The sequence below is a fragment of the Vigna unguiculata genome, chromosome 10 (genome assembly GCF_004118075.2).
Source record: "Vigna unguiculata cultivar IT97K-499-35 chromosome 10, ASM411807v1, whole genome shotgun sequence".
Lineage (NCBI taxonomy): Eukaryota > Viridiplantae > Streptophyta > Magnoliopsida > Fabales > Fabaceae > Vigna > Vigna unguiculata.
Genome location: NC_040288.1, coordinates 39,958,755 through 39,982,179, shown reverse-complemented (window position 1 = coordinate 39,982,179; position 23,425 = coordinate 39,958,755). Strand labels below are relative to the sequence as shown.

The following is a 23,425-nucleotide window of genomic DNA, read 5'->3' as shown; positions in this document are numbered from 1 at the left end:
ATAACCACCGGTCCAAATCTCGAAAAATCTAATTGAAGACCTCCCACATAAAAAAAGATCAAATCTTGCTGGTCAAACAAAACACATGTGAATTGTTGTCAGTGTGACCCACTATTATTTTATTCATTTTATTGAAATTAAAATTTGGTGGGCTCGTCTCCGATTATGCACATCGATTTAAAGTACGCTACGTATGTGTATTGTTTTATGCTAATCCTTGTGTATATTTTAGTTATACTTTTGATTATATATATAAGAAGAAATCCAGTTTTTGTTTGTGTACTATGATAACTAATCCCTACCCTACCAAAGAAGAAAAAGAAATCTTTTGTTTCTCTACCACAAAAGAGCCTATCATCGAAAAGGCCAGCACAAGTACGAGATGTGGTAACAACTTGCAAGTGGTGACGCACAATCGTGTTCACGTTAATATCATGGTAACAAAGGGTCTCCAGAACCAAGAAACAATTAGCAGAAAGCTCCCCAAACAGAGGAAACCCAGAAAAATTAAATAAGAAAGAGTGGTGGAATTGGAATTGAATAAGGGCACGTTACAGTTTCCGAAATTGCCACATTTGACTCAGAAGAAGACAAATTAAGCTGGTAAAAGATTGAACGTGCGAAATAGAATTTGGAGCACGCCGTTTGCATTCCACCTAACTCCACCGCTCAGTTAGCTGGTCACAATATCAACCAGTCACCTAAATGAGTCGCTCATTGAAAGCTTTCAACAAACACCTTACTCTCCTCCCTCTCCCTCTACACCTACGCACTTTTTCTACCCATCCCTTCATAACTTCCTCTTCTTTCCCTCTTTTCCCACATCACGTTTCCTTCCCCAGGTTCTCTTTCGCTCACCTTCGTCCACTCTCGAGTGAGTTTCTCCTTCTCTCTGATTGGCTGTTCGCGCTTAAATTGTCTTTCTTACTGTTTTGAACTTCAGTCTTTTGCTTCTGGGGGTTCTTTCTTCTGGGATCACTGTTTTTGTTTTTTTTTCATCCCTCTTTCAACTGGGTTATTAGACCCATGAAAAAAAATTCTATCTTGAACTTGAATTTGATGGAATATATTGTTGTGGTATGTCACTACTGCATGCAGAAGTAAAGGGTGTGTTTTCCCTTTCTCTCTCCGTTCCTCTCTCTTTTATTTTTTGGGAGCTAATTTTGTTTTGATCTGAATGCACTGTATTCTGGGTGTGAGTAAGTACTACTTTTGATGGGAACTGTTCGTTGCGTTCTACTCTGTTTGTTTATATTCTAACGTTAGTTAACATCATGCATTAGCACACGGAGTTTGGATTTTTTTAAAGAAAAAAGTATCTAAGCATAGATATTATTCGAAGCATCTTGTTTGTGTTAAGCAGCTTTTTGGCTTTGTATCTATCTCCTAATTGTTGATGAAGTTGTAGCGTTGATTAGTACCGTGAAAAAACCTGGTTATTGCTTTATGGACCTTGGGTCTAAACGTTTTGGTGTCCAGGAAGATCAAGAGCTTTAAACACGAAAGATGAGGTTATCTTGACTTGTTATGAATTATGATCTTATGATAGTGATGTTGGTGTGCTTGAAAGTTTAGAAGGACCATCTTGCTTCTTGTGGTTATCTAGTCACTTTAGAAAAAAACCAAAGTGATATTATGGTTGTTCAGTTTACATCACGTGGAATCTGTTTAATATCTAATAAATCCATCTGTAAAGGTTATATGACTGTTTCTTCCTTTTATATAGCATCTGCACCTGCGACATTAATGGAGGTGGTGAGAGCAATTGCTAGGCAAGAACCTGCAGTTCATGAAAATGTTGCTATCAGAGCTGATCAGAAGAGTTATAGTTACAAGGAACTCATCTCAACAGCACAGCAGATATCTGATCTCTTGTGTGGCGGTGATGCACTAACAGTGAGTTACACCTTACAATTGCCTTACTATTGTGTTGCTAGAACAAAGCCTTCACGGGGGAAACTTAGAAGAAGCTTGAAAGTAGGGGACATTATGTTCTCAATAAGAAAACACAGTTTTTATTCTATTCAGATCTGCTAAAAATGGAAGATTAACAAAAATTTTCGTCTGTTGCTTGGCATTCGTGTGTAGTACTACATTTGTGAATATGTTTAAAATATTGACTAAACTCTAAGTGGTATCGAAACCCAGGGAAATCTTGGTGGAGCTCGAATAGGAATTGTAGCCAAGCCCTCTGCTGAATTTGTTGCTGGAATAATTGGGGTTTGGCTCAGTGGAGGTGTTGCTGTTCCCCTTGCAACCAGCTATCCAGAAGTAGAGCTCTTGTATGTGATTGATAATTCGGTATGTGTTGGAGTCTCTTTTCTTTTTTAATTTAGCTATTTAATTATTCTACTTGAACTTCGTGCTTTACTTCTGCTTTGTGGATTAAATCTTAATAGAAGTTTGATATAATATGGCTGTAGGATATATCTGCAATACTGAGTACTGAAGAGCATAGCGAATTAATGCAAAGCGTAGCCAATAAAAGCTCTTCCAAGTTTTTTCATCTTCCATCTGTTGTCAACATTTCTTCAGAGAACAACAGAAATGGACACTCACAGAATGGGAATGGGAAAATTCACGAAGACAGGATTTATTTGGATGATATCATAGGAGGATCAAGTAAGAAAATCAGTTTCAGCTTTTATAAATGGAATCGGTAGAGTCTTTCACTAGCAATCTGTTGACATTTCTTTCTTTGTTTTTCATATCCATTGGCATAGGTGAAGAAGATCCAGCACTGATTTTGTACACCAGTGGGACTACAGGTAAACCTAAGGGTGTTGTTCATACACACAAAAGCATCATTTCCCAGGTATGCTTCATGTTTATCTCTAGTTACATTTATTACATAGAATTGAAAGTTTCATCATCTACTAAAATAAAATCCTCTTCCTTATCGTGGGCTCTGTGATTGAGCAAATTAGTGTGATATTATCAATTCATGATTGAACTACTGTTTATGATTTGAATTTAATCAGAATGCATATAATCCCTGTCGACTTAAGCCTATCAGTCCAACTCATCCTGCTATTAATTTTCTAAGTATATATATATTTTTTAATTCTGGCTTTGATTTTAGGTCCAAACTTTGGCAAAAGCATGGGAGTACACATCTGCTGACAAGTTTCTGCATTGTCTACCACTACATCATATCCTTGAAAGTTTCTTTGTATACATTGTTCAATAATTTTGAAATTATTTAAAACATAATATCATCTTTAGTATGTTTGCAAAAATATGATTTGAGATATCTTTATTATGTCAATCCTTAACGTATATGGTATACATGTTCATGGGCTTTTCAATGGTTTAATGGCCCCTCTCTATGCAGGCTCCTCGGTAATATACTCTCTTCACTTATGCTTCCAAAGAATAGACAACTAGAAAATAAAAATCTTAACTTATCTTCTAGTGGCCTCAAAATAGATAGTATCCATTTTAAACAAATTTAGTGGCTAATAATCTATTGTGTTGTTGAAGGTTGAGTTTTTGCCAAAATTTAGTGTGAGGGGAGTTTGGCAGAGATGGCGTGAGTCATATCCAACTGATGGTTCTAAGGCTGATGATGCTATAACCGTGTTCACTGGAGTAAGTATAATTCTCATAAGGATTACTCTCATATATAGTATATCATATGTTTCATTCTCATGGTACCTTGGCTGAGAAAATAACGTTTACAGATATAAACATACAAAAATAGCATTTGTAAATTGTAGGCCATTTGATGCTTTTCTATGTTATGTACTATGCTATGCACAGTTTGTTCATTTATAATTCATTTGTAAACTATTTGCTGTGATTAGAATGGGTGATCTGATTATACTTTAATCATTTTTTAAATGAAGGTTCCAACTATCTATGCCCGACTCATACAAGGTTACAATGCAATGGATCCTGAGCTTCAACAGGTTTCAGCATCTGCTGCAAATAACTTGCGTCTTATGGTAAGAAAAAGAGTCACAGTAGCATGTGTTGAACAATTTTAAAGTAATGTTTGTTCGTCAATTTTTAATATGTAACTCACTGGTGTTGAAAATTAGCATGCACGGATATTGATTTCATTCAATCTTAGAGATCTGATATATTGTCATGTTAATATTCAGATGTGTGGGTCCTCAGCGCTTCCACTACCTGTTATGCAAGAATGGGAAGCCATCACTGGGCATCGCTTATTGGAACGATATGGCATGACTGAAGTAAGTAATCTTTAGTTGAAGTCCTTCAACTTTGTACTGAATCATGTATATATATTTTAATAATTTTCTTATTCAATTTACAATGATCTTTTTAGAAGAATCTTATGGTCTTATGTTAATGTTTCTAGTTTGTTATGGCATTGTCAAATCCATTGAAAGGTGAGCGCAAGCCAGGGACTGTGGGCAAACCATTTCCTGGTATACAGGTTAGTTGATCTTGACGATGTTCTCTGCTACTTGCCATCGAAAATTGGCTGTTTTATCTCTCATTCTACTACAGCATAATCTTTTTACAAAATCAGATAGCCTAAACTACACTGTAGTAGAGACTTTAATAACTAATGGTCTGTGCTCAAGTTTCAAATCAGGTTAAGGAAACTAAATTTATTGTTCTAAACACTCAATAAAGTGATATATGACTGAAACTTGAAGGACGCATTCAATGTTTAGTTTGGCATACTATGAGATTTGTACTAAAAACCTAGAGTTGTTGTCTCAAGTGTTATGGACACTCAATGTCAAAGAAATATCCTATGGAATTTTAAGGCTGACATTTCTGTCTGCTTGACAGGTCAAGATCATTGCAGATGAAGAGAGTGAGAATGACAAAAATGTAATGGGTGAACTTTGCGTTAAAAGCCCTTCATTGTTTAAAGAATATTGGAAACTTCCTGAGGTACTTTTTCAAGTTCTTCTATTCAGTGATTCAGAAATCATCATTTAGTAATAATTGTTACCTGTTCCTTTTACTTTTTATGCTCCTCCAAACTGTTATTGAGGTATAAATAATGCATTACATGATGATTTATGTACATTATGCTACAATCTTTTCCTGTTATGCCCCACCACTATCTGTTACCGACAGGCTGTAAGCAATTATTTGAGTAACACAAGTTCCAGAATTCTAAAGATTGAACACAGTAAATGAATAGAATATTATTTCAGTAACCAAAAGTCCAAGATTCCTAATATAGGGAATGGTGAAAAGGATATCATATCTACTTCTGAGAAAATTTTCTATGTCCCTGCAGATAACGAAGGAATCATTTACTGATGATGGATTCTTCAAGACTGGAGACGCAGTTACTACAGATGAAGACGGATATTACATCATTTTAGGACGTAAGGAAATTTATATTTCTGTGTATGCTCATAAAAGTGAGAACTTTGAGTGCATCCAGTAGGATGATTCTCATGCCTTAATAACTACATATCCAGTTTGAAAATTTCTAGAATTGTCCAAGTGATTCCCATTTTTCCAAAACAAATATCACAAAAGAAGTAAGAGAAAAAAAATGCTTAAATTTGTGTACCTGTTTGTCAAAAACTTTTGTCCCTAATTGCTGATAGCCAGAGAATTTGGTTTTTCCTGATATTTTTCTTTGGACATGCATGAGAACTGAACTATTTCATCTTCATTGACCATGCATAAACATTAAGAGACCTAGAATTGAACATTGGAGGAAACGTTTGTGATAGAAATAAAACTAAAAATAACGTTCTGTACATTCTCTACGTGTTTAACAGGTACTAATGCTGATATAATCAAGGCTGGTGGCTATAAGTTATCTGCATTAGAAATTGAATCAGTAATCATAGAGGCAAGTTGCTACCATTTTTTTATGATGGGGTGTTATCAACTCCATGTATTTGTTGCATTTTTTCTCCATGGAAGAGTTGAATATAAGGGATGATATATTGATATTCACAATCAGAACATTTTTTGCAGCATCCAGCTATCTTAGAATGCTGCGTTTTAGGATTACCAGACAACGACTATGGAGAGATTGTAGGTGCAATCGTTGTGCCACATGCTGATGCTAAAAAGAAGAGAGATCAAGAATCAAAGCCTGTTCTAAGCCTAGAAGAATTAACCATATGGGCCAAAGACAAAATTGCACCTTACAAGGTAATTATTCTCAAAATTCTTATTTTTCATACCCAACCAAACAATTAAAATGCACCATTTCTGTTTTTTCTTTGCTGCTAATTACTTTGCTATCGAACAAGGCATAATTATTCTCTTCTGATAATTTGTTTATATTTTTGTCAGATTCCAACTAAACTAATCCTGTGGGAAAAACTCCCTCGTAATGCCATGGGGAAGGTAATTTACTTTTGCTTCTATTTTGTTCTTGTCAACATAATTTCCATTTTTTCACCTTGACATGCCTTCTGGAATGGAAAAGTAGTTAATAGTTTCTTCTGTGAAATTTCAGGTAAATAAAAAGGAGCTGAAGAAGCTGGTGGTTTCAGAAACAGTGAACACCATTTGAGCATTATTCAGTGGTCAAAGTTTAATGTTGTGAAGCCAGTTTTTAAAGATGGTGGAAATCTCAAATAAAATTTCACCAATTATTTATTGAAGTAGAAACCTCTGTATTCTCTCATTTATTAAGTTCAATAAGTTTTAGCATTTTATGAGAGGTAGATAAAGGAAAAAAAAATATCAGTAAGTTTAGCAAATTTAGCTTTATTTATGAAGGTGATTGATTGAATGTATTTAATGAAAAACATTCATTAAAAGTAAAAAAAAAAATGTAATATTTAGCTATTCAGTTTTTTTAGTACTCCCTTATCTGTCTTTCAGTATCTAAGTTTATTTTTATTGTAAAATGGAATGAGTTATTGAAAGGGTTCTCTGGAAATTGTTAATAATATATGTTGCTCATGCTAATAATAGTTAACAAAAAGATTCAAGAATTAACACGGACATGAAGGAACCAATGTTTTAATAAAATAGCTATTATTTTATATATTTGGATAATAATATTTTAATATATTTTTAATCCATCGTTTCAACCATTCTTAGATTATCAAAATAAATAATTGAAATGATGGATTAAAAAAAATGATCAATATATCATTATCTTATATATGTTTTGTATTCATCATTATAATTTTGGATTTTCACTTGCTTTTAACTTTGGGCCCGCTCCCCTCGATTAACACTTCTTTTTAATTTGGGCCCGCTCCAATAAACGTTAAAGTTTTTCTTTTGTCTTTGTTATACAAGAGTTTGTTCAATTTATAATAGGCTTTGAAATCCGGAAGCCAATTTCTATTTTTAAGAAAAAATTATTTACTTATTCATGCAATCTGAAATAAACTTTTAGAATTACTTTCACATTATGTAATTTAAAAGTCATTTTTGAGATTAGTAATTTAAAATTGATTTCTTAATATGAAAGTCTATTCTGTATTGTACAAACTGAAAGTTATTTTAAAGCTGTATTATGAATTGGACAATTAGAAATTATTTTTTTTAAATAAATTTACCTGTCAATTATACAATTCAAAATAAACTTTTAAATTTCAAATTTGAACGTTACTATTCACAATCAGTTCTAGATTCTACAATCGGAAAAATTTTCAAGTCACAAATAGACAATAATCGAGAAAGGTGCTCGAGGAAATAGGCAATAATGAAATGAAAAATGATAGTTTCTTCCTGAACGTCCATATATTTCTTCGATTTTTCCTCATCAAAATAGGAATTTTCTTTATATAGAGGTGCCGGAAGAAATATATGGAGGTGCACGAAGAAGCTGACATAAAAAATGAAGCAAAGCCGGTTTATGTATATGGGCCTGGGTTAGACCATGGCCCAGTGAATTCATGTTCTTCTTCCCTTGTGTTTTCATTTCAAGCGCGTTCTCTCGTTACTTGTTGTTGCTCTGTGTCCGCTGCTGCAAAGTGCAAAACCTGAGACAGTGAGAGAAATGGAGAAGATGAAAATAGAAGAGGTTCAGTCTACCACCAAGAAACAGCGTGTTGCTACTCACACTCACATCAAAGGCCTAGGGCTCGAGGTTCCTTCTCCTTCCTCTTTCTCATCCTCTTCTGTGTTAGGTCTGCAATTTTCAGTTTCAATTTTAGTTTGATTATTGTTGCTCAGGCGAGTGGAAAAGCATCGCGTTTTGCCGCCGGCTTCGTCGGCCAAGTTGAAGCCAGAGAAGCTTCCGGTCTCGTAGTCGACATGATTCGCCAGAAGAAGATGGCCGGCCGTGCACTCCTTCTCGCCGGACCACCTGGAACCGGAAAGACTGCACTGGCACTCGGGATAAGCCAAGAGCTTGGCACCAAGGTTCAACATTCATTCTTCTGCTTTTTATTTGCTTGAGAAAAAGAAAACTATGTTCTGTTAGTGTAAAACATTTTAACGTTCTCAACTAATTATAAACCGTTGTGTATATATTGTATATGTTAATTTTGTCATTCACTTTTGTTATAACGATCTTAAGAGTCATAGCGAGTCATAGCAACGGATATATTTTTTTTTAATTGGATGACACTCGGTGTATAGCCATTTATTGAACTCGTTGTTTTTTTATTTTGGTGTTTTTACCGTCATTTTCACTGTTAATAAGGTTTATGCCACTCTGTAGGTTCCATTCTGTCCAATGGTTGGCTCTGAAGTGTACTCCTCAGAAGTGAAGAAGACTGAAGTGCTCATGGAAAATTTTCGACGGGCCATTGGTCTGCGTATAAAGGAAAACAAGGAAGTGTATGAAGGAGAGGTGAGTTTATAGCTGCTGTCTCTTATCAATACTGGTTGTGCATTGTAACTATTGTTGTTGATGTTTTTGCTGGTCTTGTATAAGGTGACTGAGCTCACTCCCGAAGAAACTGAGAGCGTATCAGGTGGTTATGGTAAAAGTATTAGCCATGTGATAATTGGATTGAAGACAGTGAAAGGAACCAAGCAACTCAAGTTGGATCCCACCATATATGATGCCTTGATCAAGGAAAAGGTGAGGTTTATGATTTCCTCTTGCTCTTTGTGTGCTACCATTTGTAAATTAGTTATGAGTTATTAATTTATTTGGTTTATTTTGTGTGGGGCTGTTTTATTTTTAAAGGTATGTAATATTTGTGTGAACAAATGTGTGATGTTTTGATTTGGGACTTCTGCATACGTGGTGCAGGTAGCCGTTGGGGATGTTATATACATTGAGGCAAATAGTGGCGCTGTAAAAAGGGTGGGTCGAAGTGATGCTTTTGCTACAGAGTTTGACCTTGAGGCAGAAGAGTATGTTCCACTTCCCAAGGGAGAGGTTCACAAGAAAAAGGAGATTGTTCAGGTATTTTATTTGAAACCAATTTTATATCAATGTAATGCCTCTTAGAGTTTCTATTTTAGTATTATTATTATTTATTTATTTCTGATCTCTTATTGTGATTTGAATTGCTTGTTCTTAAAGGATGTAACCTTACATGATCTGGATGCTGCCAATGCACGACCTCAAGGGGGACAAGATATTCTATCTCTTATGGGTCAGATGATGAAACCCAGGAAAACAGAAATCACTGACAAGTTGAGACAAGAAATTAACAAGGTATTTTCAGAACTTCTGATACAAGTTTCTAGTCTATTCTTTAATTAATTGTGGGAAAAATTAAGGGTCTAAAGATGAGGGTTTCTCTTGACAATTTCTCCAAATACATCCAATGACAATTGGATGTATGACCTATTGTTACAGATGTTTTATACATAAATTGAAAATGGTGATTGATTAGATTATATTTGTGAGTTATAACCAGAAGAAACCAAAGGTAAAAGAAAAGCGGGGATAATATGGAAACAAGAGGGTAACTGTTTTTGTTGGTGACAGGTTGTCAATCGATATATTGATGAAGGTGTGGCAGAGCTTGTCCCTGGAGTTCTATTTATCGATGAGGTGACTGTGTCATTAAACTTCTCACTAACTAATTAGTGCATTACTAATGCATCTAAATAATTAAGTATTAATGCTTCTTTGCAGGTTCATATGTTAGACATGGAGTGTTTTTCATATTTGAATCGTGCTTTAGAGAGCTCCCTATCTCCAATAGTAATATTTGCTACTAATAGAGGAATATGTAATGTAAGGTACGATGAAAATAATGTTCCTTTTAAAGTTTTTGTCCAGTGGTAAATTTTGATAAATAAAATGAATGCAGTGTGATGATTGGTAGCCAGTCATTCTTGGCGTATTTTTATCATAGCAGGTCTCACCATGGGACTTATTAGTTTTTTCAAATAACTCCTTGATGTTGAGTTTAACTCTCGTCCATATAAGACTCCAATGCTTGTCACTAGTAAAGATTGAAAAATAAGCGTCTGTTTGTAGACCCTCGTTGACGTTTAGGGTATATTTGACACTTAATTGACAATTTTACGTCAATCAATGTGAACTTGAAGTAAATGGTCATATTGATTAGTTGTTAGATTGGTATGGTTGGATTTTAATTATCTCACCTTGCTAAATTTGAACATTATTGCCTGCTTTTTTATACAGAGGAACTGATATGAGCAGTCCTCACGGCATACCTGTTGACCTACTGGATCGGTTGGTGATCATTCGAACACAAATCTACGGTCCTGCTGAAATGATACAGGTAGTATTACCTTCATATTTCTTTGACTATACTTTAAAGATGTTAAGTGTTATGTATTTTGATATGTCCAACATACATGCTACTTACCTGTGCAACAGATTCTAGCTATCCGTGCTCAAGTGGAGGAACTGGTGGTGGATGACGAAAGTTTAGCTTTCCTTGGGGATATTGGACAACGAACATCTTTAAGGTCTGCATATTCTAGATTGTCTGTTCTCCTATCCTATACTTTTCCTTATGTTTCTTACACCTGTTGCTTGCTTACCAGGCATGCAGTTCAACTGTTATCACCTGCCAGCATTGTAGCAAAAATGAATGGCAGAGACAATATATGCAAGGTAATAATGAAGTTGAACTATTTGATATCAGCATTTGAAATAATGTTCACTACGTGCTTATCTTCAACTTTATGAATTATTATTATTATTGTGAAATTTATAGGCGGATCTTGAAGAGGTTTGTTCATTATATTTGGATGCCAAATCATCTGCCAAATTACTTCAAGAGCAGCAGGAGAAATACATTTCGTAATATTATTATTTTCAAACTGTTGCAAGAGCTGGTGGTTGGGTTTTAATTACAACCGGTTTGCTTGTTGCTTCTCTGCTGTCCCCTGCATGATCCGAGACCATTGGTTCATAGAATTCATCTGGGTATTATTGATGGTAGCAGAAACCTGAGACAAGAAAACCAGTCACTGGATTAGAGTCAAAGGGTTAAAGTGTGCTGTAATTTTTTGCTGAAATTGTTTTGAGATTATTTCTTATGTTTCGACGACTGAAACAGAAAGGCAACATGGAATGTAACGAGGCAGTTTTTTCCCCCATGTTTTCGATTCTTTTTCTTCTGCACTTCAAAATTTACTTATGTTCATCAAACTTAATGGTCTTAAACTTCTATCCCCTCAATTCTACAGCTTTCTGCTTGCTTTTGGAATACTTTAGGACGTGCTTAACTAATGTTTTTAAAAACGTTAATAATGTTAACTAATGTTTTTTTCTCTTTTTCTAAGTAATTCTTTTTTATTTTACTTTAATGAAATAAATTTTATAAATGTCGTCAGACGAAAATTATATCTATTTATTCAATTTTAAAATATGTATTACACTTAATAAAAATATATACTTAGACCAATTTAGTTATTGCAAACAAGATATAAAAATAAATTTAATTTCTGAAATATGCATATTTTATTTCATATTTTATATAATTAAGTTAATAAATAGGTTTAATTATAAATGTACTCAAATAATTAATTTAAATTTGTAGTTTTTATTATCTTAGATATTTTAAACAAATTAATATTAAAGTTCACGTGATCCTCGCGTGCTCTCTTTTTTTCCACACACTGTTTTCAACCATTACGTGAAACTCGCATGCTTAAAAGAAAAGCTTAACACGGCACGACTTTCATCTAATGAATAAAGGTTAGAATAAACAAAGAAAAACAAAATCAGAGAATGTGAAAAATGCTACCTGTTCCATACACAAACAATCGTTTCCACTAAATACGGCACTTTCACACTAATGTTCATTCTTTACCAAGAGTTAAAACCTCTTACAGCCAAATTAAAAGTTTGCAATGAAATAGATTGTATAAATGTTAAAAAAAAGAAGTTATTGTGTTTAAAAATAAAATATAAATTTAATTGTCTTAATCATTAAATAAAGTATGTATTCATAGATTTTTTTTTTAAAAATAAAATTGGATAATCTCTTTCTGAACTCATTTTTTAAATATTAAATCATTTTTAACTCTTAAAATCAGTTTCGACCTAGAGGGCTTTGAAACCAAAACCATTTTTAAACCGAATCGCATAAAATCCAAACTGGTTTAGAACTGAATAAATATAAAAGTATTGTAACTTTGTCATAAAACAGAGTTGACTTTGTAACCAGTTTTTACAACCTTAAGAAAGAATGATGAAATGAATTATGAATTGAGAAAAGTTTTGTTTCGGTCGGTTTTCTGCGATGATCGAGAAAGAGAAGAAAAATCGTTGTTTTGAGGATGTTCAGAAATGGATAAAAGGTCTCTCAGATGGAACTTATGGTAATCAGATAGAGACTTCCACCACAAAGGGTCTTCGGCTTGTAAAAGCACACAAAGGTTTTCTTCTTTGTGACATGATCATACACACTGGCTTGTTGGTAATAAAGCATTCATCTTTGTGTTTCATTTTAAGCCTTTTTTTTGGTTATGTTATGTCTGAATCAATCACAGTTATGGCTTTTGTTTCTATAGGATGAAAGTGGAAACTGGCATGTGAGTGCAATAGCAACATTAGTAGACATGGTTGGAAGTGTTGCACCCTACACACTTAACCAATGTCACCATGTCACTCTTGACTTAAATATCTCATACTTCTCAATGGCAAAGGTTCAGGTAGTTTTCTCTTCATCTTGACATCTAAATATCTTTGGTTTTTGTTAAGGGATTTTGTGTTCTTAGACGAACATGTTAACCTTTTCGTAACAATGATATCAGAGTTTTGCAATGAACCGCAAGGTGCCACTTTCTGAAAGATGGACCTTTGTTAAGAGATTTTGTGTTCTTGTATGAATGGATTAACCTTTTTGTAACAGTTTTTGTGAATTTTTGTAAGACAAATGCATTTATTAATTCTACCTACCAACAATAGGAAGAGGTTGAAATAGAAGCAAAGGTTGTTGGAAAGAAGGATGATTTAACTTCAGTGATTGTGGAAGTCAGAAAAAAGAAGAATGCAGAATTGGTTGCTCTAGGAAAATTGTGGATGGCAGTATCTACAAAGAATGCAAAACACCAAGCTAGTAAACTCTAACCAATGTTTCCTTTACATTTTTTTTGTTAATGCAGATTCTGCTTTTCTTCTACCATGTGAAAGTAAACTGTTTCAATCAAAAGTGACATGTTGTAGCTGTTTCATTGATACTCCTTCTATTAAAGTAGAAATTACTTCTAAACAATGAATATCATGTTCTAGCTGTTGATATCTGCAACTACTACATATCAGAACATGAAAATATATAAATATGGCTATCCAAGTAGTATATGTTCCTACAAAGTTCAACATCTCAACTAGTAAAGCATATACTTTTTCTATTCACTGTGAATCTGCAGGTACTTCAGTTAACTCTTCTTCCTTTGAACCATTGTGTTCACTAACTTTTACAACCTTTTCAATAGACCCTCAATAATTATTCATTGTCAAATTTAGTTAACTCTTCACATTTAAGCCAATATCTTCACTGTCATGTGAATGTGATGCCTTGCTCACAGTGCCATTTTGAGTTAATGGTTTCTCATTTGAACTATTTTCTTCAGAAAACATAGATAGTTGATCAACTGTGGGTCCATAAGCCCAACTGCATACCAGATAATACAGTATATTAACAGCATTGAGTAGAGCAAGAAGCCAATAGTACTTATCATAACGACCCTTGTTAATGTTATCCAAAACCCACCCTTCTTTTCCTCCTCTTGAAGTAACATGTTCCACAGTGCTGAAAATCAAACTAGATAAAAAGTTTCCTGCAGCCATTCCAAGTCCAAAGAGGCAAGAAGCAATACTTGACATAGTTCTGGGAAACTCTGTGTAATAGAACTCATTTTGGCCTATTGCATTGAATGATTCAGCCATTCCTGCCAAGAAAAGCTGAGGAACAAGCCACATTCCAGACATATTCAACACTGCATGCATGTCATTAACATGTCCCTCTCTGATTGCTCTTCTTCTCCTTATAGTCTCCACAATTGCTGCAGTTGAATAATGGAGTAAAGAGAAACACAATCCAATTCCCATTCTTCTCTTGGCACTGATCCTAACCGGTTTTCCTACAATCTTTGATGCTAGAGGAATAATGGCACGGTCATAAAGAGCCACCCAAAGAAATATTGTAATCACCAACACTACAGGAAAAGAACCTGCAGGAACTTCAAAGTTAGAACTGATGTGCCTGTTGAGGGATTTAGCTTGCAGTATTCCAAAAGATCCTCCAATGTTAACTGATACCATGATCCCTGTAGACCACAGAGGAATAACTTTCATAATAGCTTTTAGTTCTTCCACTTGTTCTATTGTGCAGAGACTCCACGGATCCGTGGCTGATCCATCACAGGCTATATCTTTCTCAGGATCTTGAATGATGCAAGCTTTATTCAGAAACCTGGAAAACAAAGCATTGCAAAAGTTCATATTTTTTTGATCCAGTGAATAAGAATAAGCACAACATAACATGATAAAATAATGATAGTGTTATGTTATCGACCTTAGTTTTTCATCAGGAACAAGAAGATCAGAGTCCTTCCTACGATGGTACTTTTCAGCTGAGTTGTTGTTCCTTGGTGGTAATGGAAGCTTCCGGTTCTTATAGGCCACAACAATTACTTGTACTAGACCAGTGATTAAGCTGCCCTGAACTTTGTTCTTTACATAAAGTGGAGAAGCAATGAAAAACAATAAAGTGGACATGAACATAAGTGCTGTTGGAACTCCAAAACCCAGTTTCCACCCAAAATGATCTTGGATGTAAACTATGACTGTGAGGGCTATTATGACAGCAAAAGCTGTGAAAGCATAATACCAGCTGAAAAATGTTTCTAAGACCCTCTGGTTTTTGGGGTTATCTTTTTTATTGACCTGGTCTGCACCAAATGGCATGGAACATGAAAGACCACCATTTCCAAGTGACATGAGAGCAAAGGAAGAGATTAGCATTGTCATTTGCCCAGTTGTTGCTGAGTTACATCTTTCAGGTTCTTGATTGCAAGGAAGAGGCTTTGCTTGTGGAATCATTGCTGTTAGCCACAAGAGTGTCATTCCCTGTTCAAAGAACAAAACAAGTTTTGATAAAATCAATGTTTTGAATATCTTGTAACGCTCAAACTGGTTTTTTCGGTGTTGTTCTTTACTTAACATTAGAAAGATACTATTTTGGTACTTTAAAAATGTGATTATCAATGTATTTTGAAGACACAACAGAAGAATAATACAGAAAAACCAGCAGAGAATCTAAAGTTTTTGAAGAGTACCAGGAAAGTGATGGTGGATCCTAACCCAACAGAGAGGAATCGACCCAAGTAAGAATCAGCAATGAAAGCACCTACGAGTGGTGTGATATTGCTTGTTGCAGAGGACAATAGAAGCAATTGTGTTGCTTTGGCTAAATGAAAATGGTAACTCCCCATCAAATACAGTATCATGTTTGGTAGAAGACCAAATGTTGCAACTCTTGCAAGTGCCTCATTTGCTGCAACAACACAAACAACCAAAACCAGAAACCATGAGAATCCATCAATCTGAAGCAACCAAACCAAACCAAACCAAACCAGAAAATGTTTTTGTTTACCCATGATGAAAGGCATGGTAACAAAACCACCCTTTTCCTTGTGTGGTCGTTGAATGTGTTGTGAAGCCATCATTTCAACTTCTCTCGAACAAAGCTCCACTTGCTTCTCCATTGTTGCCTCCTTCACAATGCAAACACAGAGTTTGGGAGCTCTTAAATACCAGTTTTCATGCAGCAGATAAAAATGTCAGAACTTGCAAGAGCTCGAAAGTACCATGTTTCTGTTTCTGTGTGTCTCTGTTAGAACATGTTACTTATAGCAAACATTTTCTATGTTATCACTGTCCAACGATACTTACAATGTATGAGGTAATGTTAATAATGCTTTGTTCATCACATACATGAATCAGATGCATGATGCACCATATTTTCACTGCAATTTTTTTCAAATGCTAATAATCAAATTTAGCAAGTAAATGTCAAAGTGGGACTTTCTGATTTTAATCAACTATGGGGTATGAATTTTGTTACTTTAACAGAAGAATTGTAAAAACAGTTTACCATTTTTAATTTATTAATTATGTTATATCTCTAATTCAGTGTGAATTTTTTAATAGATTCAAACCCATCACTTTATTCTTACGTATAATTAATAGAAAATTTACAATCGATAAAATAAAAATTATTTATTATTTATTATATATATATTTTTAATATCTTCTGAGAATTTGAGCTCTGTACATGAGACAAACAAAAAGAATCTATTTGATGTTCATACAAAACAAAAAACATTTTACATATACTATTTCCCATCAACCTTTCTTTGTTTCTCCATCAATTAGTTTCTTCTCAATCTCGTTCATTCAATCAATCATTTTATAATTTTTAGAAACCGTTGCCTCTAAAAAAAGACCATTTATAAATATAAAATTAGTGAAAAAGAGAAGAAGTTTACTTTACCTAAAACTTTGTGAAAAGGACATGAAAGGAAAGTTTGTAATTTTGCTAGTGTTTTGGAATCTTGTGATCATCTCATCTCAGCTTTATTTTCTGGTCTACTTGAATTTCAAAAGGCAAATTTGTAGTGCGTTACACTTTGCCTTTCCTCTTTAAAATTTATTATATTCCTGAAACTATTAGAAATTTTTATATTATATGAAATTTATTTGCAAATTGTTAAAAAAAATTGTAAAAATAAAAAACTTTTTCTGCCATCTTTTTTAAAAATCTTAATTGGAAGGTAATTTCTTCGTGAATAATCATTTTCTATAAAATTATTAAATTTATAAGTATTTTCTACAAAATTTGTTGCGAAAAGTGTTTTATACAAAATATTTTGTAAAAAAATTGGTAATAATTTCTTGCAATTTTTTTTTCACAACAAAATTTGTAAATATTTTCTACGAAAAAAATTTCAAAACAAAATTGATAGGAAATATGAATTTTTTTAGTAGTATAAAGACTAAAAAACATTTGCATAATACATTATCAAAACCACAAAACCATAGATACTCATTATTCATTTCTAAAATAATGACTCTGCCTTAGTTGAACAAAATAATTATCAGTCAATCTTACTTTTTTTTAGTTTAATTAAACTAGTTTAAGTGAAATTTTATAAGTATGCTTTGATATGCATTGCGATAATATTATTAGAATAAATTATTGTCTACAATTCAAAATCCCCTTTTAGTCTTATTTTGAAAATAATGAATATTTAAATTATCTTTAACTTTGATTATAAAATAATATGGACATGGACCAATCTTAGAAGACTATAGTATAGGAGGTTTTGACTCCCAATTTTTTTTTCAATATGCATATTAATATATAAATAATTTTATAAAATTTTAATATATTTCTCAAATTTATACGCATCTATCTTGACATTTTTAAAATATTTTTATATATTTGACATTTCTAAAATTTATATACATCTATTTTACATTTTCAAAATATTTATTGAGAATTCAACTTGAATGTGAAACCATTAAATATATTAGAACACGTTTTCGATAAAGTATAAGAGAGAAAAAAATCATCTTTAGAATTACTTTTTCATTTCTCTATTTGAAGACAAAGAAAATAAAAATTCACTTTCAGAATATCCTTTCCATTCCAACTTCAACTATACTAACAAACAATATATCTTAACAACCTTATCTCACTAGACTTGGAACTATTGAACATTTATTATAGGCTGTGTAAAAATTATGATAAATATTTTATTTTCAAAAATAATTTTTTGACAATAACAAAGTTACTAAATAGAGTAATTTTTAATTTTTTTTATTGAAAGTTACAAAAATATAAAGTAATAAAATTTTAGAATTTATTTATTTTTTACTAAAAATGGTTATTTGTCAAAATTTGTCAATTTTTTTTTTTGTAAAATTATCATTTCTCTTTTATTTTATTGTATACGTAAGCTTCTAAAATTAAATTGCTTACCTAAGCAACCTTCCTTTCTTTTTTGGATCATGTGTAAGGTCTCCATTGTTTTCTTTGAAAAAAGTAAGATGTTGAAAATTTGGTTTGTGCAAAACTTTAGTATTAGAAAGCAAAATTTGACAAAAGAGGAAAATAAAGGTCATAGTCATAAACTGTGACATATACTTTTTTAATATAATGTTTTATTCAGGAAATTAATGTTAAGAATATTAAATTGGAACTGCAAAGTGAACACTCAAAAGAAAACACACTTATTAAAGTGCAAATTTGATGTTTTTAGAAGCCTATAAATGATATCAGAACATACTACTTTTAATTAAAGTGTGTTATAGTCCTTAAGTTGGTAAAATTAGACTAATAGAAAGGTATTTATATTTAGATAGTGTGTGGGACTTTAATAGCTATGTATGAGTTGATTTGTAAAAGAAGTATAAAATATTATAACCCTAAATTACTAATTTTAAGTCTATATTTCTTCTTTTACTCATTTTAAAAATTAAATAGTGAAATTTCTTTTCAATTATGTCGGTCTAATTATTATAATAAGTCAAGATTATATGCGAGATTCATAGAAAGTTGAAAAACTAATAATTCAACTAATTAGTTGCTTAAATTATACGCATAAATGTTTGGTAAAGCAAAGGAATCGACAGATTTAAAATTATGTGTGTGTGTGTGTTTTTTCAGAAGAATAAAATAATGTTATAATGAATAAAAAAATAGAACAATGTAAAAATGTTCAAAGCTAAAAATAAAAACAAAATAACTTATTATTTATTATCGATATATCCTATCTAATAAAAATATAAAAAAAGAAAATTCCAAATTGTGTATAAAATATTACTTTATGAGTAAAAAAAGAAAATGAAATATATATATATATATATATACGTATAAACTAAAAAATAATTAAAAATATAATAAACACACAAAACTATAAACTATTAATTTAAAATAGCATGTAAAAAACATTATATATCAAGCAATAATAATAACATCAAACAAATTTTTTAATCGGTGGAAGAAACTATTATAAACGACGAAACAAAAACTAACTACTATGTGAAGGAATAAGATTGCCGTATATCAAAGTCTCGAGAAAATGTAAATGTGATTATTCCAATGTATGAACTATGGATTTCAAGTTCACTTAAGATTATTTATTATATAGAAATATTTGATAATTAATATATCAGAAGAGAAAAAGGTTTGATTTTGGCTTCTCAAATTCATTTTTTTTCTTATTTTTATTTATCTAAATACTTCTTTTAATATATATTTCTATTTTGTACCTGTCTCATTTTTTTCTTGATCTTCTTTTCCTCTTAAGAAGAAGAACAACTCAAAACATAAAACCAATAACAACTCCCAGAAATTGACTCTCCTGTATGTTAGAAGTGAACTTTAAGTCTAATTTAATCCCACAAAACCGACTTATAAGGTGAGGATTGCACCTATTTATATACTGTAAATTGGAATTGGTTTTATCTCTAGTCGATGAAGGACTTCCAACACTGTATTCCAAATGTGTTTTCATGAAAGAGTAATGAAAAATAAATTGATACCTGGCAGTGATATTTTTGGATGGTGAAAAAACTGTAAATGGAAAATGATGTTTCAATTCATTAATTAATAAATTATGATCATGATTTTATATGAATTCTGAAATTTGAGTTCATATTAATTGCTTATGTCATGACTGTTGTTGCCAACCCAGCAAGCCCATAAGTCAATGAATGTGGAGACAGAAATTGTAGTGTTGTATTCGAGTTATAATCTTCAATCTTTTATAATTCTAAAAGAAAAAAGAAAAAATTGTTAATGATGAATCCTGCATTAAAGTTTCTTAACACTTTAATTAAATCACATCAAGTTTGTTTGCTCTTTCATTTTTTTTTTCTTGATACTTTTGTTTTGTGTCATTCTCCTGAATTGTGTTAACTCAATTAACTTGGGTTAAATCAACAAGGTACTTATTTTACCAATCACTTTATCAACTACTTCAAAAGCTAATTTCACTTCATGGTTTTAGTTTTGAACCAGAAAATAAGATTTCAAGTTTGTAAACTTTTATGCTAGTTTTATTGCCAAACATAATCTATGTATGTCAGAGAATGAAGGTTCAGAATACAGAAAAATGAAACAATTCAGTACCTCAAAGATTCCTTTATAAATATTGCCTCATACAAAACCAGCTACTGGTTTCAGTAGCCTGATCAAACACCAACACTGGTTTTTATTGGAACCAATAAAACTCATTTTAATCAGTTACAGTTTTATGTGATGAAGTTCTTAAAATTTCTTCACCAACCTGTGATACCTTATCAAATGAACCCTCAGTCTTGGCTCCAATTAATGGCAATTCTTCCTCATTGGAACCATTTTCTTGATTTACCTTTGATTCTTGATCTGCAGTAGGTCCATAACCCCAACTGCATACTAGATAATAGAGTAAATTGACAGCACTGAGAGTTACAAGAACCCAATAGTACTTGTCAAAATGACCCTTGTTAATGTTATCTGAGATCCATCCACCATTTTCTCCTCTTGAAGTAACCTTTTCCACAACATGGAATAGTAAAGAAGATAACACATATCCCACAGCCATTCCCAGACCAAAAAAGGAAGAAGCAATGCTTGACATGGTCTTTGGAAACTCACTGTAGTAGAACTCATTCTGGCCTACTGCATTGAATGCTTCAGCTATGCCACCCAAGCAAAGTTGAGGAAAAAGCCACATTGCAGACATGTTCAACACTGCATGTGTGTCATCAACATGTCCCTCACTAATTGCTCTCCTTCTCCTTATAGTCTCAACAATTGCTGCAGTAACCAAGTGGAGAAAAGAGAAAAACAACCCAAGACCCATTCTTGTCTTGGAACTGATCCTAATTGGTTTGCCTCTGAGCTTTGATGCTAGAGGAATGATCACACGGTCATAAACAGCTATCCAAATGAAAATTGTGAATATCATGATTACTCCCAAAGAACCAGCTGGAACTTCAAAGTTTGGAGTGATGCGTCTGTTGAGGGATTTAGCTTGCAGCAATCCAAATGAGCCTCCAATGTTAAGATACATCATGATCCCTGTAGACCACAGAGGAATAACTTTTACAATAGCTTTTAGTTCTTCTACTTGATCAACTGTGCACAGATTCCATGGATTCAGGGTTGAGCCATCAGAGGCTATATCTTTTTCAGGGTCCTTGATGAAGCAAGCTTTATTCAGAAACCTGGAAGAAAAAGAAAACACAACATCAGCAGAAGCTTATTAATTTATCACTATTTCATAAAGTGAGTAATGTGATTCAATTCAACCTTAGTTTATCAGATGGAACAACTAGATCAGAGTCCTTGTTATGATGATACATTCCATCAGAGATCTTATGTGGTAATCGAAGTTTCCTGTTCTTACATGCTACAACAACGACACGGGCAAAGCCAGTGAGCAAGCTGCTGTGTGTTTTATGCTTTACATAGAGTGGAGAAGCCAGAAAAAAGAGAAAAGTGGACAAGAACATGAGTGCTGCTGGAACTCCAAAACCTAATTTCCATCCAAGATGATCTTGGATATACACAATTCCAGTGAAGGCAATTATGATTGATATGGCTGAGGAAGCATAGTACCAGCTGAAGAATATCTCCAATGCCCTCTGATTATTAGGGTTATCTTTTCTATTCACCTGGTCAGCACCAAAGGCCAGGGAACATGAAAGGCCACCGTTTCCAATGGACATGAGAACAAGGGAAGAGATTAACACTGTCATTTGCCAAAATGTTGCTGAAACACATCTTTCAGTTTCAGAATTGCAATGAGGAGGCCTAGCCTCTGGGATCATGGCTGTTAGCCACAATAGTGCCATTCCCTGTTATTAGCAGTGAAAACAGTACTAATTAGTCATCATCACTCGGTAATTATCATGAAACATTCCAAATATTTCCCCATCTTCCAAGTAACCACAACCCTAACGATACTTTGGAAGTTGAATTTAGACTAAATGCACAGATACGAGATTATTCTTCAGTACTTGATATCATAGATAGGGTTAACTACATTTTTTTGTCCCTAAACTATATCACGATTTTGGTTTTTGTTTCTATCTCAAACTTTAATCCGCAATAATACATACCAGGAAAGTGATGAAGGAACCTAAACCAACAGCGAGGAAGCGACCCAGATAAGAATCAGCAATGAAAGCCCCAGGAAGAGGCATGAAATTGGTGGTTGCAACAGATAACAGGAGAATCTGGGTAGCTTTGCCCAAATGAAGATTGTAATTTCCCATCAAATACAGTATCATGTTGGGCAGAAGCCCCAATGTTGCAACTCTCGCAAGTGCTTCATTTCCTGCCATTCACTGCATCAAGTCAACACACAAAAAAAAGAAAACACAAACAACATAAAACGAAACAGCATCTGCAAGAACATAGTCTAAGGTTGAGTTAAGGGACACAAGAACAGAACACAAAACCTATGATGAAAGGCATGGTAACGAGACCACCCTTAGCACGCCCTTGGAATTGAGAAGCCATTTGGGGTTGAGCTGAACAAAGCTCAACCTCCTTCTCCATTGATCTGCCACTGTTAGTTAATTACTTACCTTCTCCTAAAGCAACAAAACAAAGACAGCACATACACATGAAATACACATGTCTGTTTCTCCATCTTCTTCGATTACAATAGTCAATGATGTTTCAACAGAACCTCTCTTATGTTCTTCCATTATCAATGGCTTATTCAAATTATAAGTGTTGTGGCAAGTGTTTTCAATTAGAATCCAGTAATTTACCAAATCAGAAAATTAGTTAATACAGGTACTTACATTGAATTTTTTGTTTTCTTAGATTTATACATGGTATTTTCTTTTTTTAGTTTCAATTCTTTGCCATAAATGTGAATACTCAAAATAAGTTTTTAAAATTATTATATATATAAGTTAGGATATTTATACATTTAATTTATTATTTTTTTACATTAGACAAATATTTATAATTAAAAGCATTTTTATTTTAAAAATTTAATACAAATATGTTTTGAGCTAAGTTTTATAAAACAAAATGAAAACTAAACCTGAATTTTAATTCGGATCATAATAAGGACATTAGGATAAAACAACACGCTT

At 32.9% G+C, this 23,425-nt stretch overlaps 5 protein-coding genes across 6 annotated transcripts; 3 read left to right on the top strand and 2 right to left on the bottom strand.

The window, feature by feature from the left end:
• The first annotated feature begins 302 nt into the window (after positions 1 to 302).
• Positions 303 to 6,772, top strand: LOC114167163 (malonate--CoA ligase). Its single transcript, XM_028052152.1, has 17 exons — positions 303 to 874; positions 1,727 to 1,896; positions 2,149 to 2,301; positions 2,424 to 2,622; positions 2,724 to 2,815; positions 3,083 to 3,152; positions 3,290 to 3,342; positions 3,484 to 3,591; positions 3,849 to 3,947; positions 4,107 to 4,199; positions 4,328 to 4,405; positions 4,771 to 4,875; positions 5,231 to 5,321; positions 5,727 to 5,800; positions 5,929 to 6,108; positions 6,253 to 6,306; positions 6,419 to 6,772. Exons 1-17 carry the CDS (start codon positions 706 to 708, stop codon positions 6,473 to 6,475), a joined length of 1,845 nt encoding a protein of 614 aa, XP_027907953.1. The 5' UTR covers positions 303 to 705; the 3' UTR covers positions 6,476 to 6,772.
• Positions 6,773 to 7,842: 1,070 nt separating this feature from the next.
• Positions 7,843 to 11,406, top strand: LOC114165806 (ruvB-like protein 1). The gene is made up of 12 exons (XM_028050390.1): positions 7,843 to 8,011; positions 8,098 to 8,286; positions 8,588 to 8,719; positions 8,804 to 8,953; positions 9,128 to 9,283; positions 9,404 to 9,538; positions 9,815 to 9,880; positions 9,965 to 10,071; positions 10,481 to 10,580; positions 10,679 to 10,770; positions 10,849 to 10,918; positions 11,022 to 11,406. The coding sequence occupies exons 1-12, from the start codon at positions 7,922 to 7,924 to the stop codon at positions 11,109 to 11,111; spliced, it is 1,377 nt and encodes a 458-aa protein (XP_027906191.1). The 5' UTR covers positions 7,843 to 7,921; the 3' UTR covers positions 11,112 to 11,406.
• Positions 11,407 to 12,442: 1,036 nt separating this feature from the next.
• LOC114167105 lies at positions 12,443 to 13,526 on the top strand. The gene is made up of 3 exons (XM_028052057.1): positions 12,443 to 12,731; positions 12,826 to 12,966; positions 13,223 to 13,526. The coding sequence occupies exons 1-3, from the start codon at positions 12,555 to 12,557 to the stop codon at positions 13,382 to 13,384; spliced, it is 480 nt and encodes a 159-aa protein (XP_027907858.1). The 5' UTR covers positions 12,443 to 12,554; the 3' UTR covers positions 13,385 to 13,526.
• On the bottom strand, positions 13,455 to 16,266 carry LOC114167103 (protein NRT1/ PTR FAMILY 1.2-like). 2 transcript variants are annotated; one of them, XM_028052056.1, is made up of 4 exons: positions 15,912 to 16,264; positions 15,595 to 15,812; positions 14,832 to 15,385; positions 13,455 to 14,729 (listed from the first exon to the last, which is right to left on the bottom strand). In XM_028052056.1, the coding sequence occupies exons 1-4, from the start codon at positions 16,021 to 16,023 to the stop codon at positions 13,781 to 13,783; spliced, it is 1,833 nt and encodes a 610-aa protein (XP_027907857.1). In that variant the 5' UTR covers positions 16,024 to 16,264; the 3' UTR covers positions 13,455 to 13,780. The 2 variants fall into 2 exon arrangements, with proteins under 2 accessions (XP_027907857.1, XP_027907856.1); XM_028052055.1 differs by having other exon boundaries at positions 15,595 to 16,266.
• A 4,174-nt stretch (positions 16,267 to 20,440) lies between these two features.
• On the bottom strand, positions 20,441 to 23,052 carry LOC114167550 (protein NRT1/ PTR FAMILY 1.1-like). The gene is made up of 4 exons (XM_028052652.1): positions 22,775 to 23,052; positions 22,433 to 22,650; positions 21,621 to 22,168; positions 20,441 to 21,535 (listed from the first exon to the last, which is right to left on the bottom strand). The coding sequence occupies exons 1-4, from the start codon at positions 22,872 to 22,874 to the stop codon at positions 20,563 to 20,565; spliced, it is 1,839 nt and encodes a 612-aa protein (XP_027908453.1). The 5' UTR covers positions 22,875 to 23,052; the 3' UTR covers positions 20,441 to 20,562.
• Between the last annotated feature and the right edge of the window lie 373 nt (positions 23,053 to 23,425).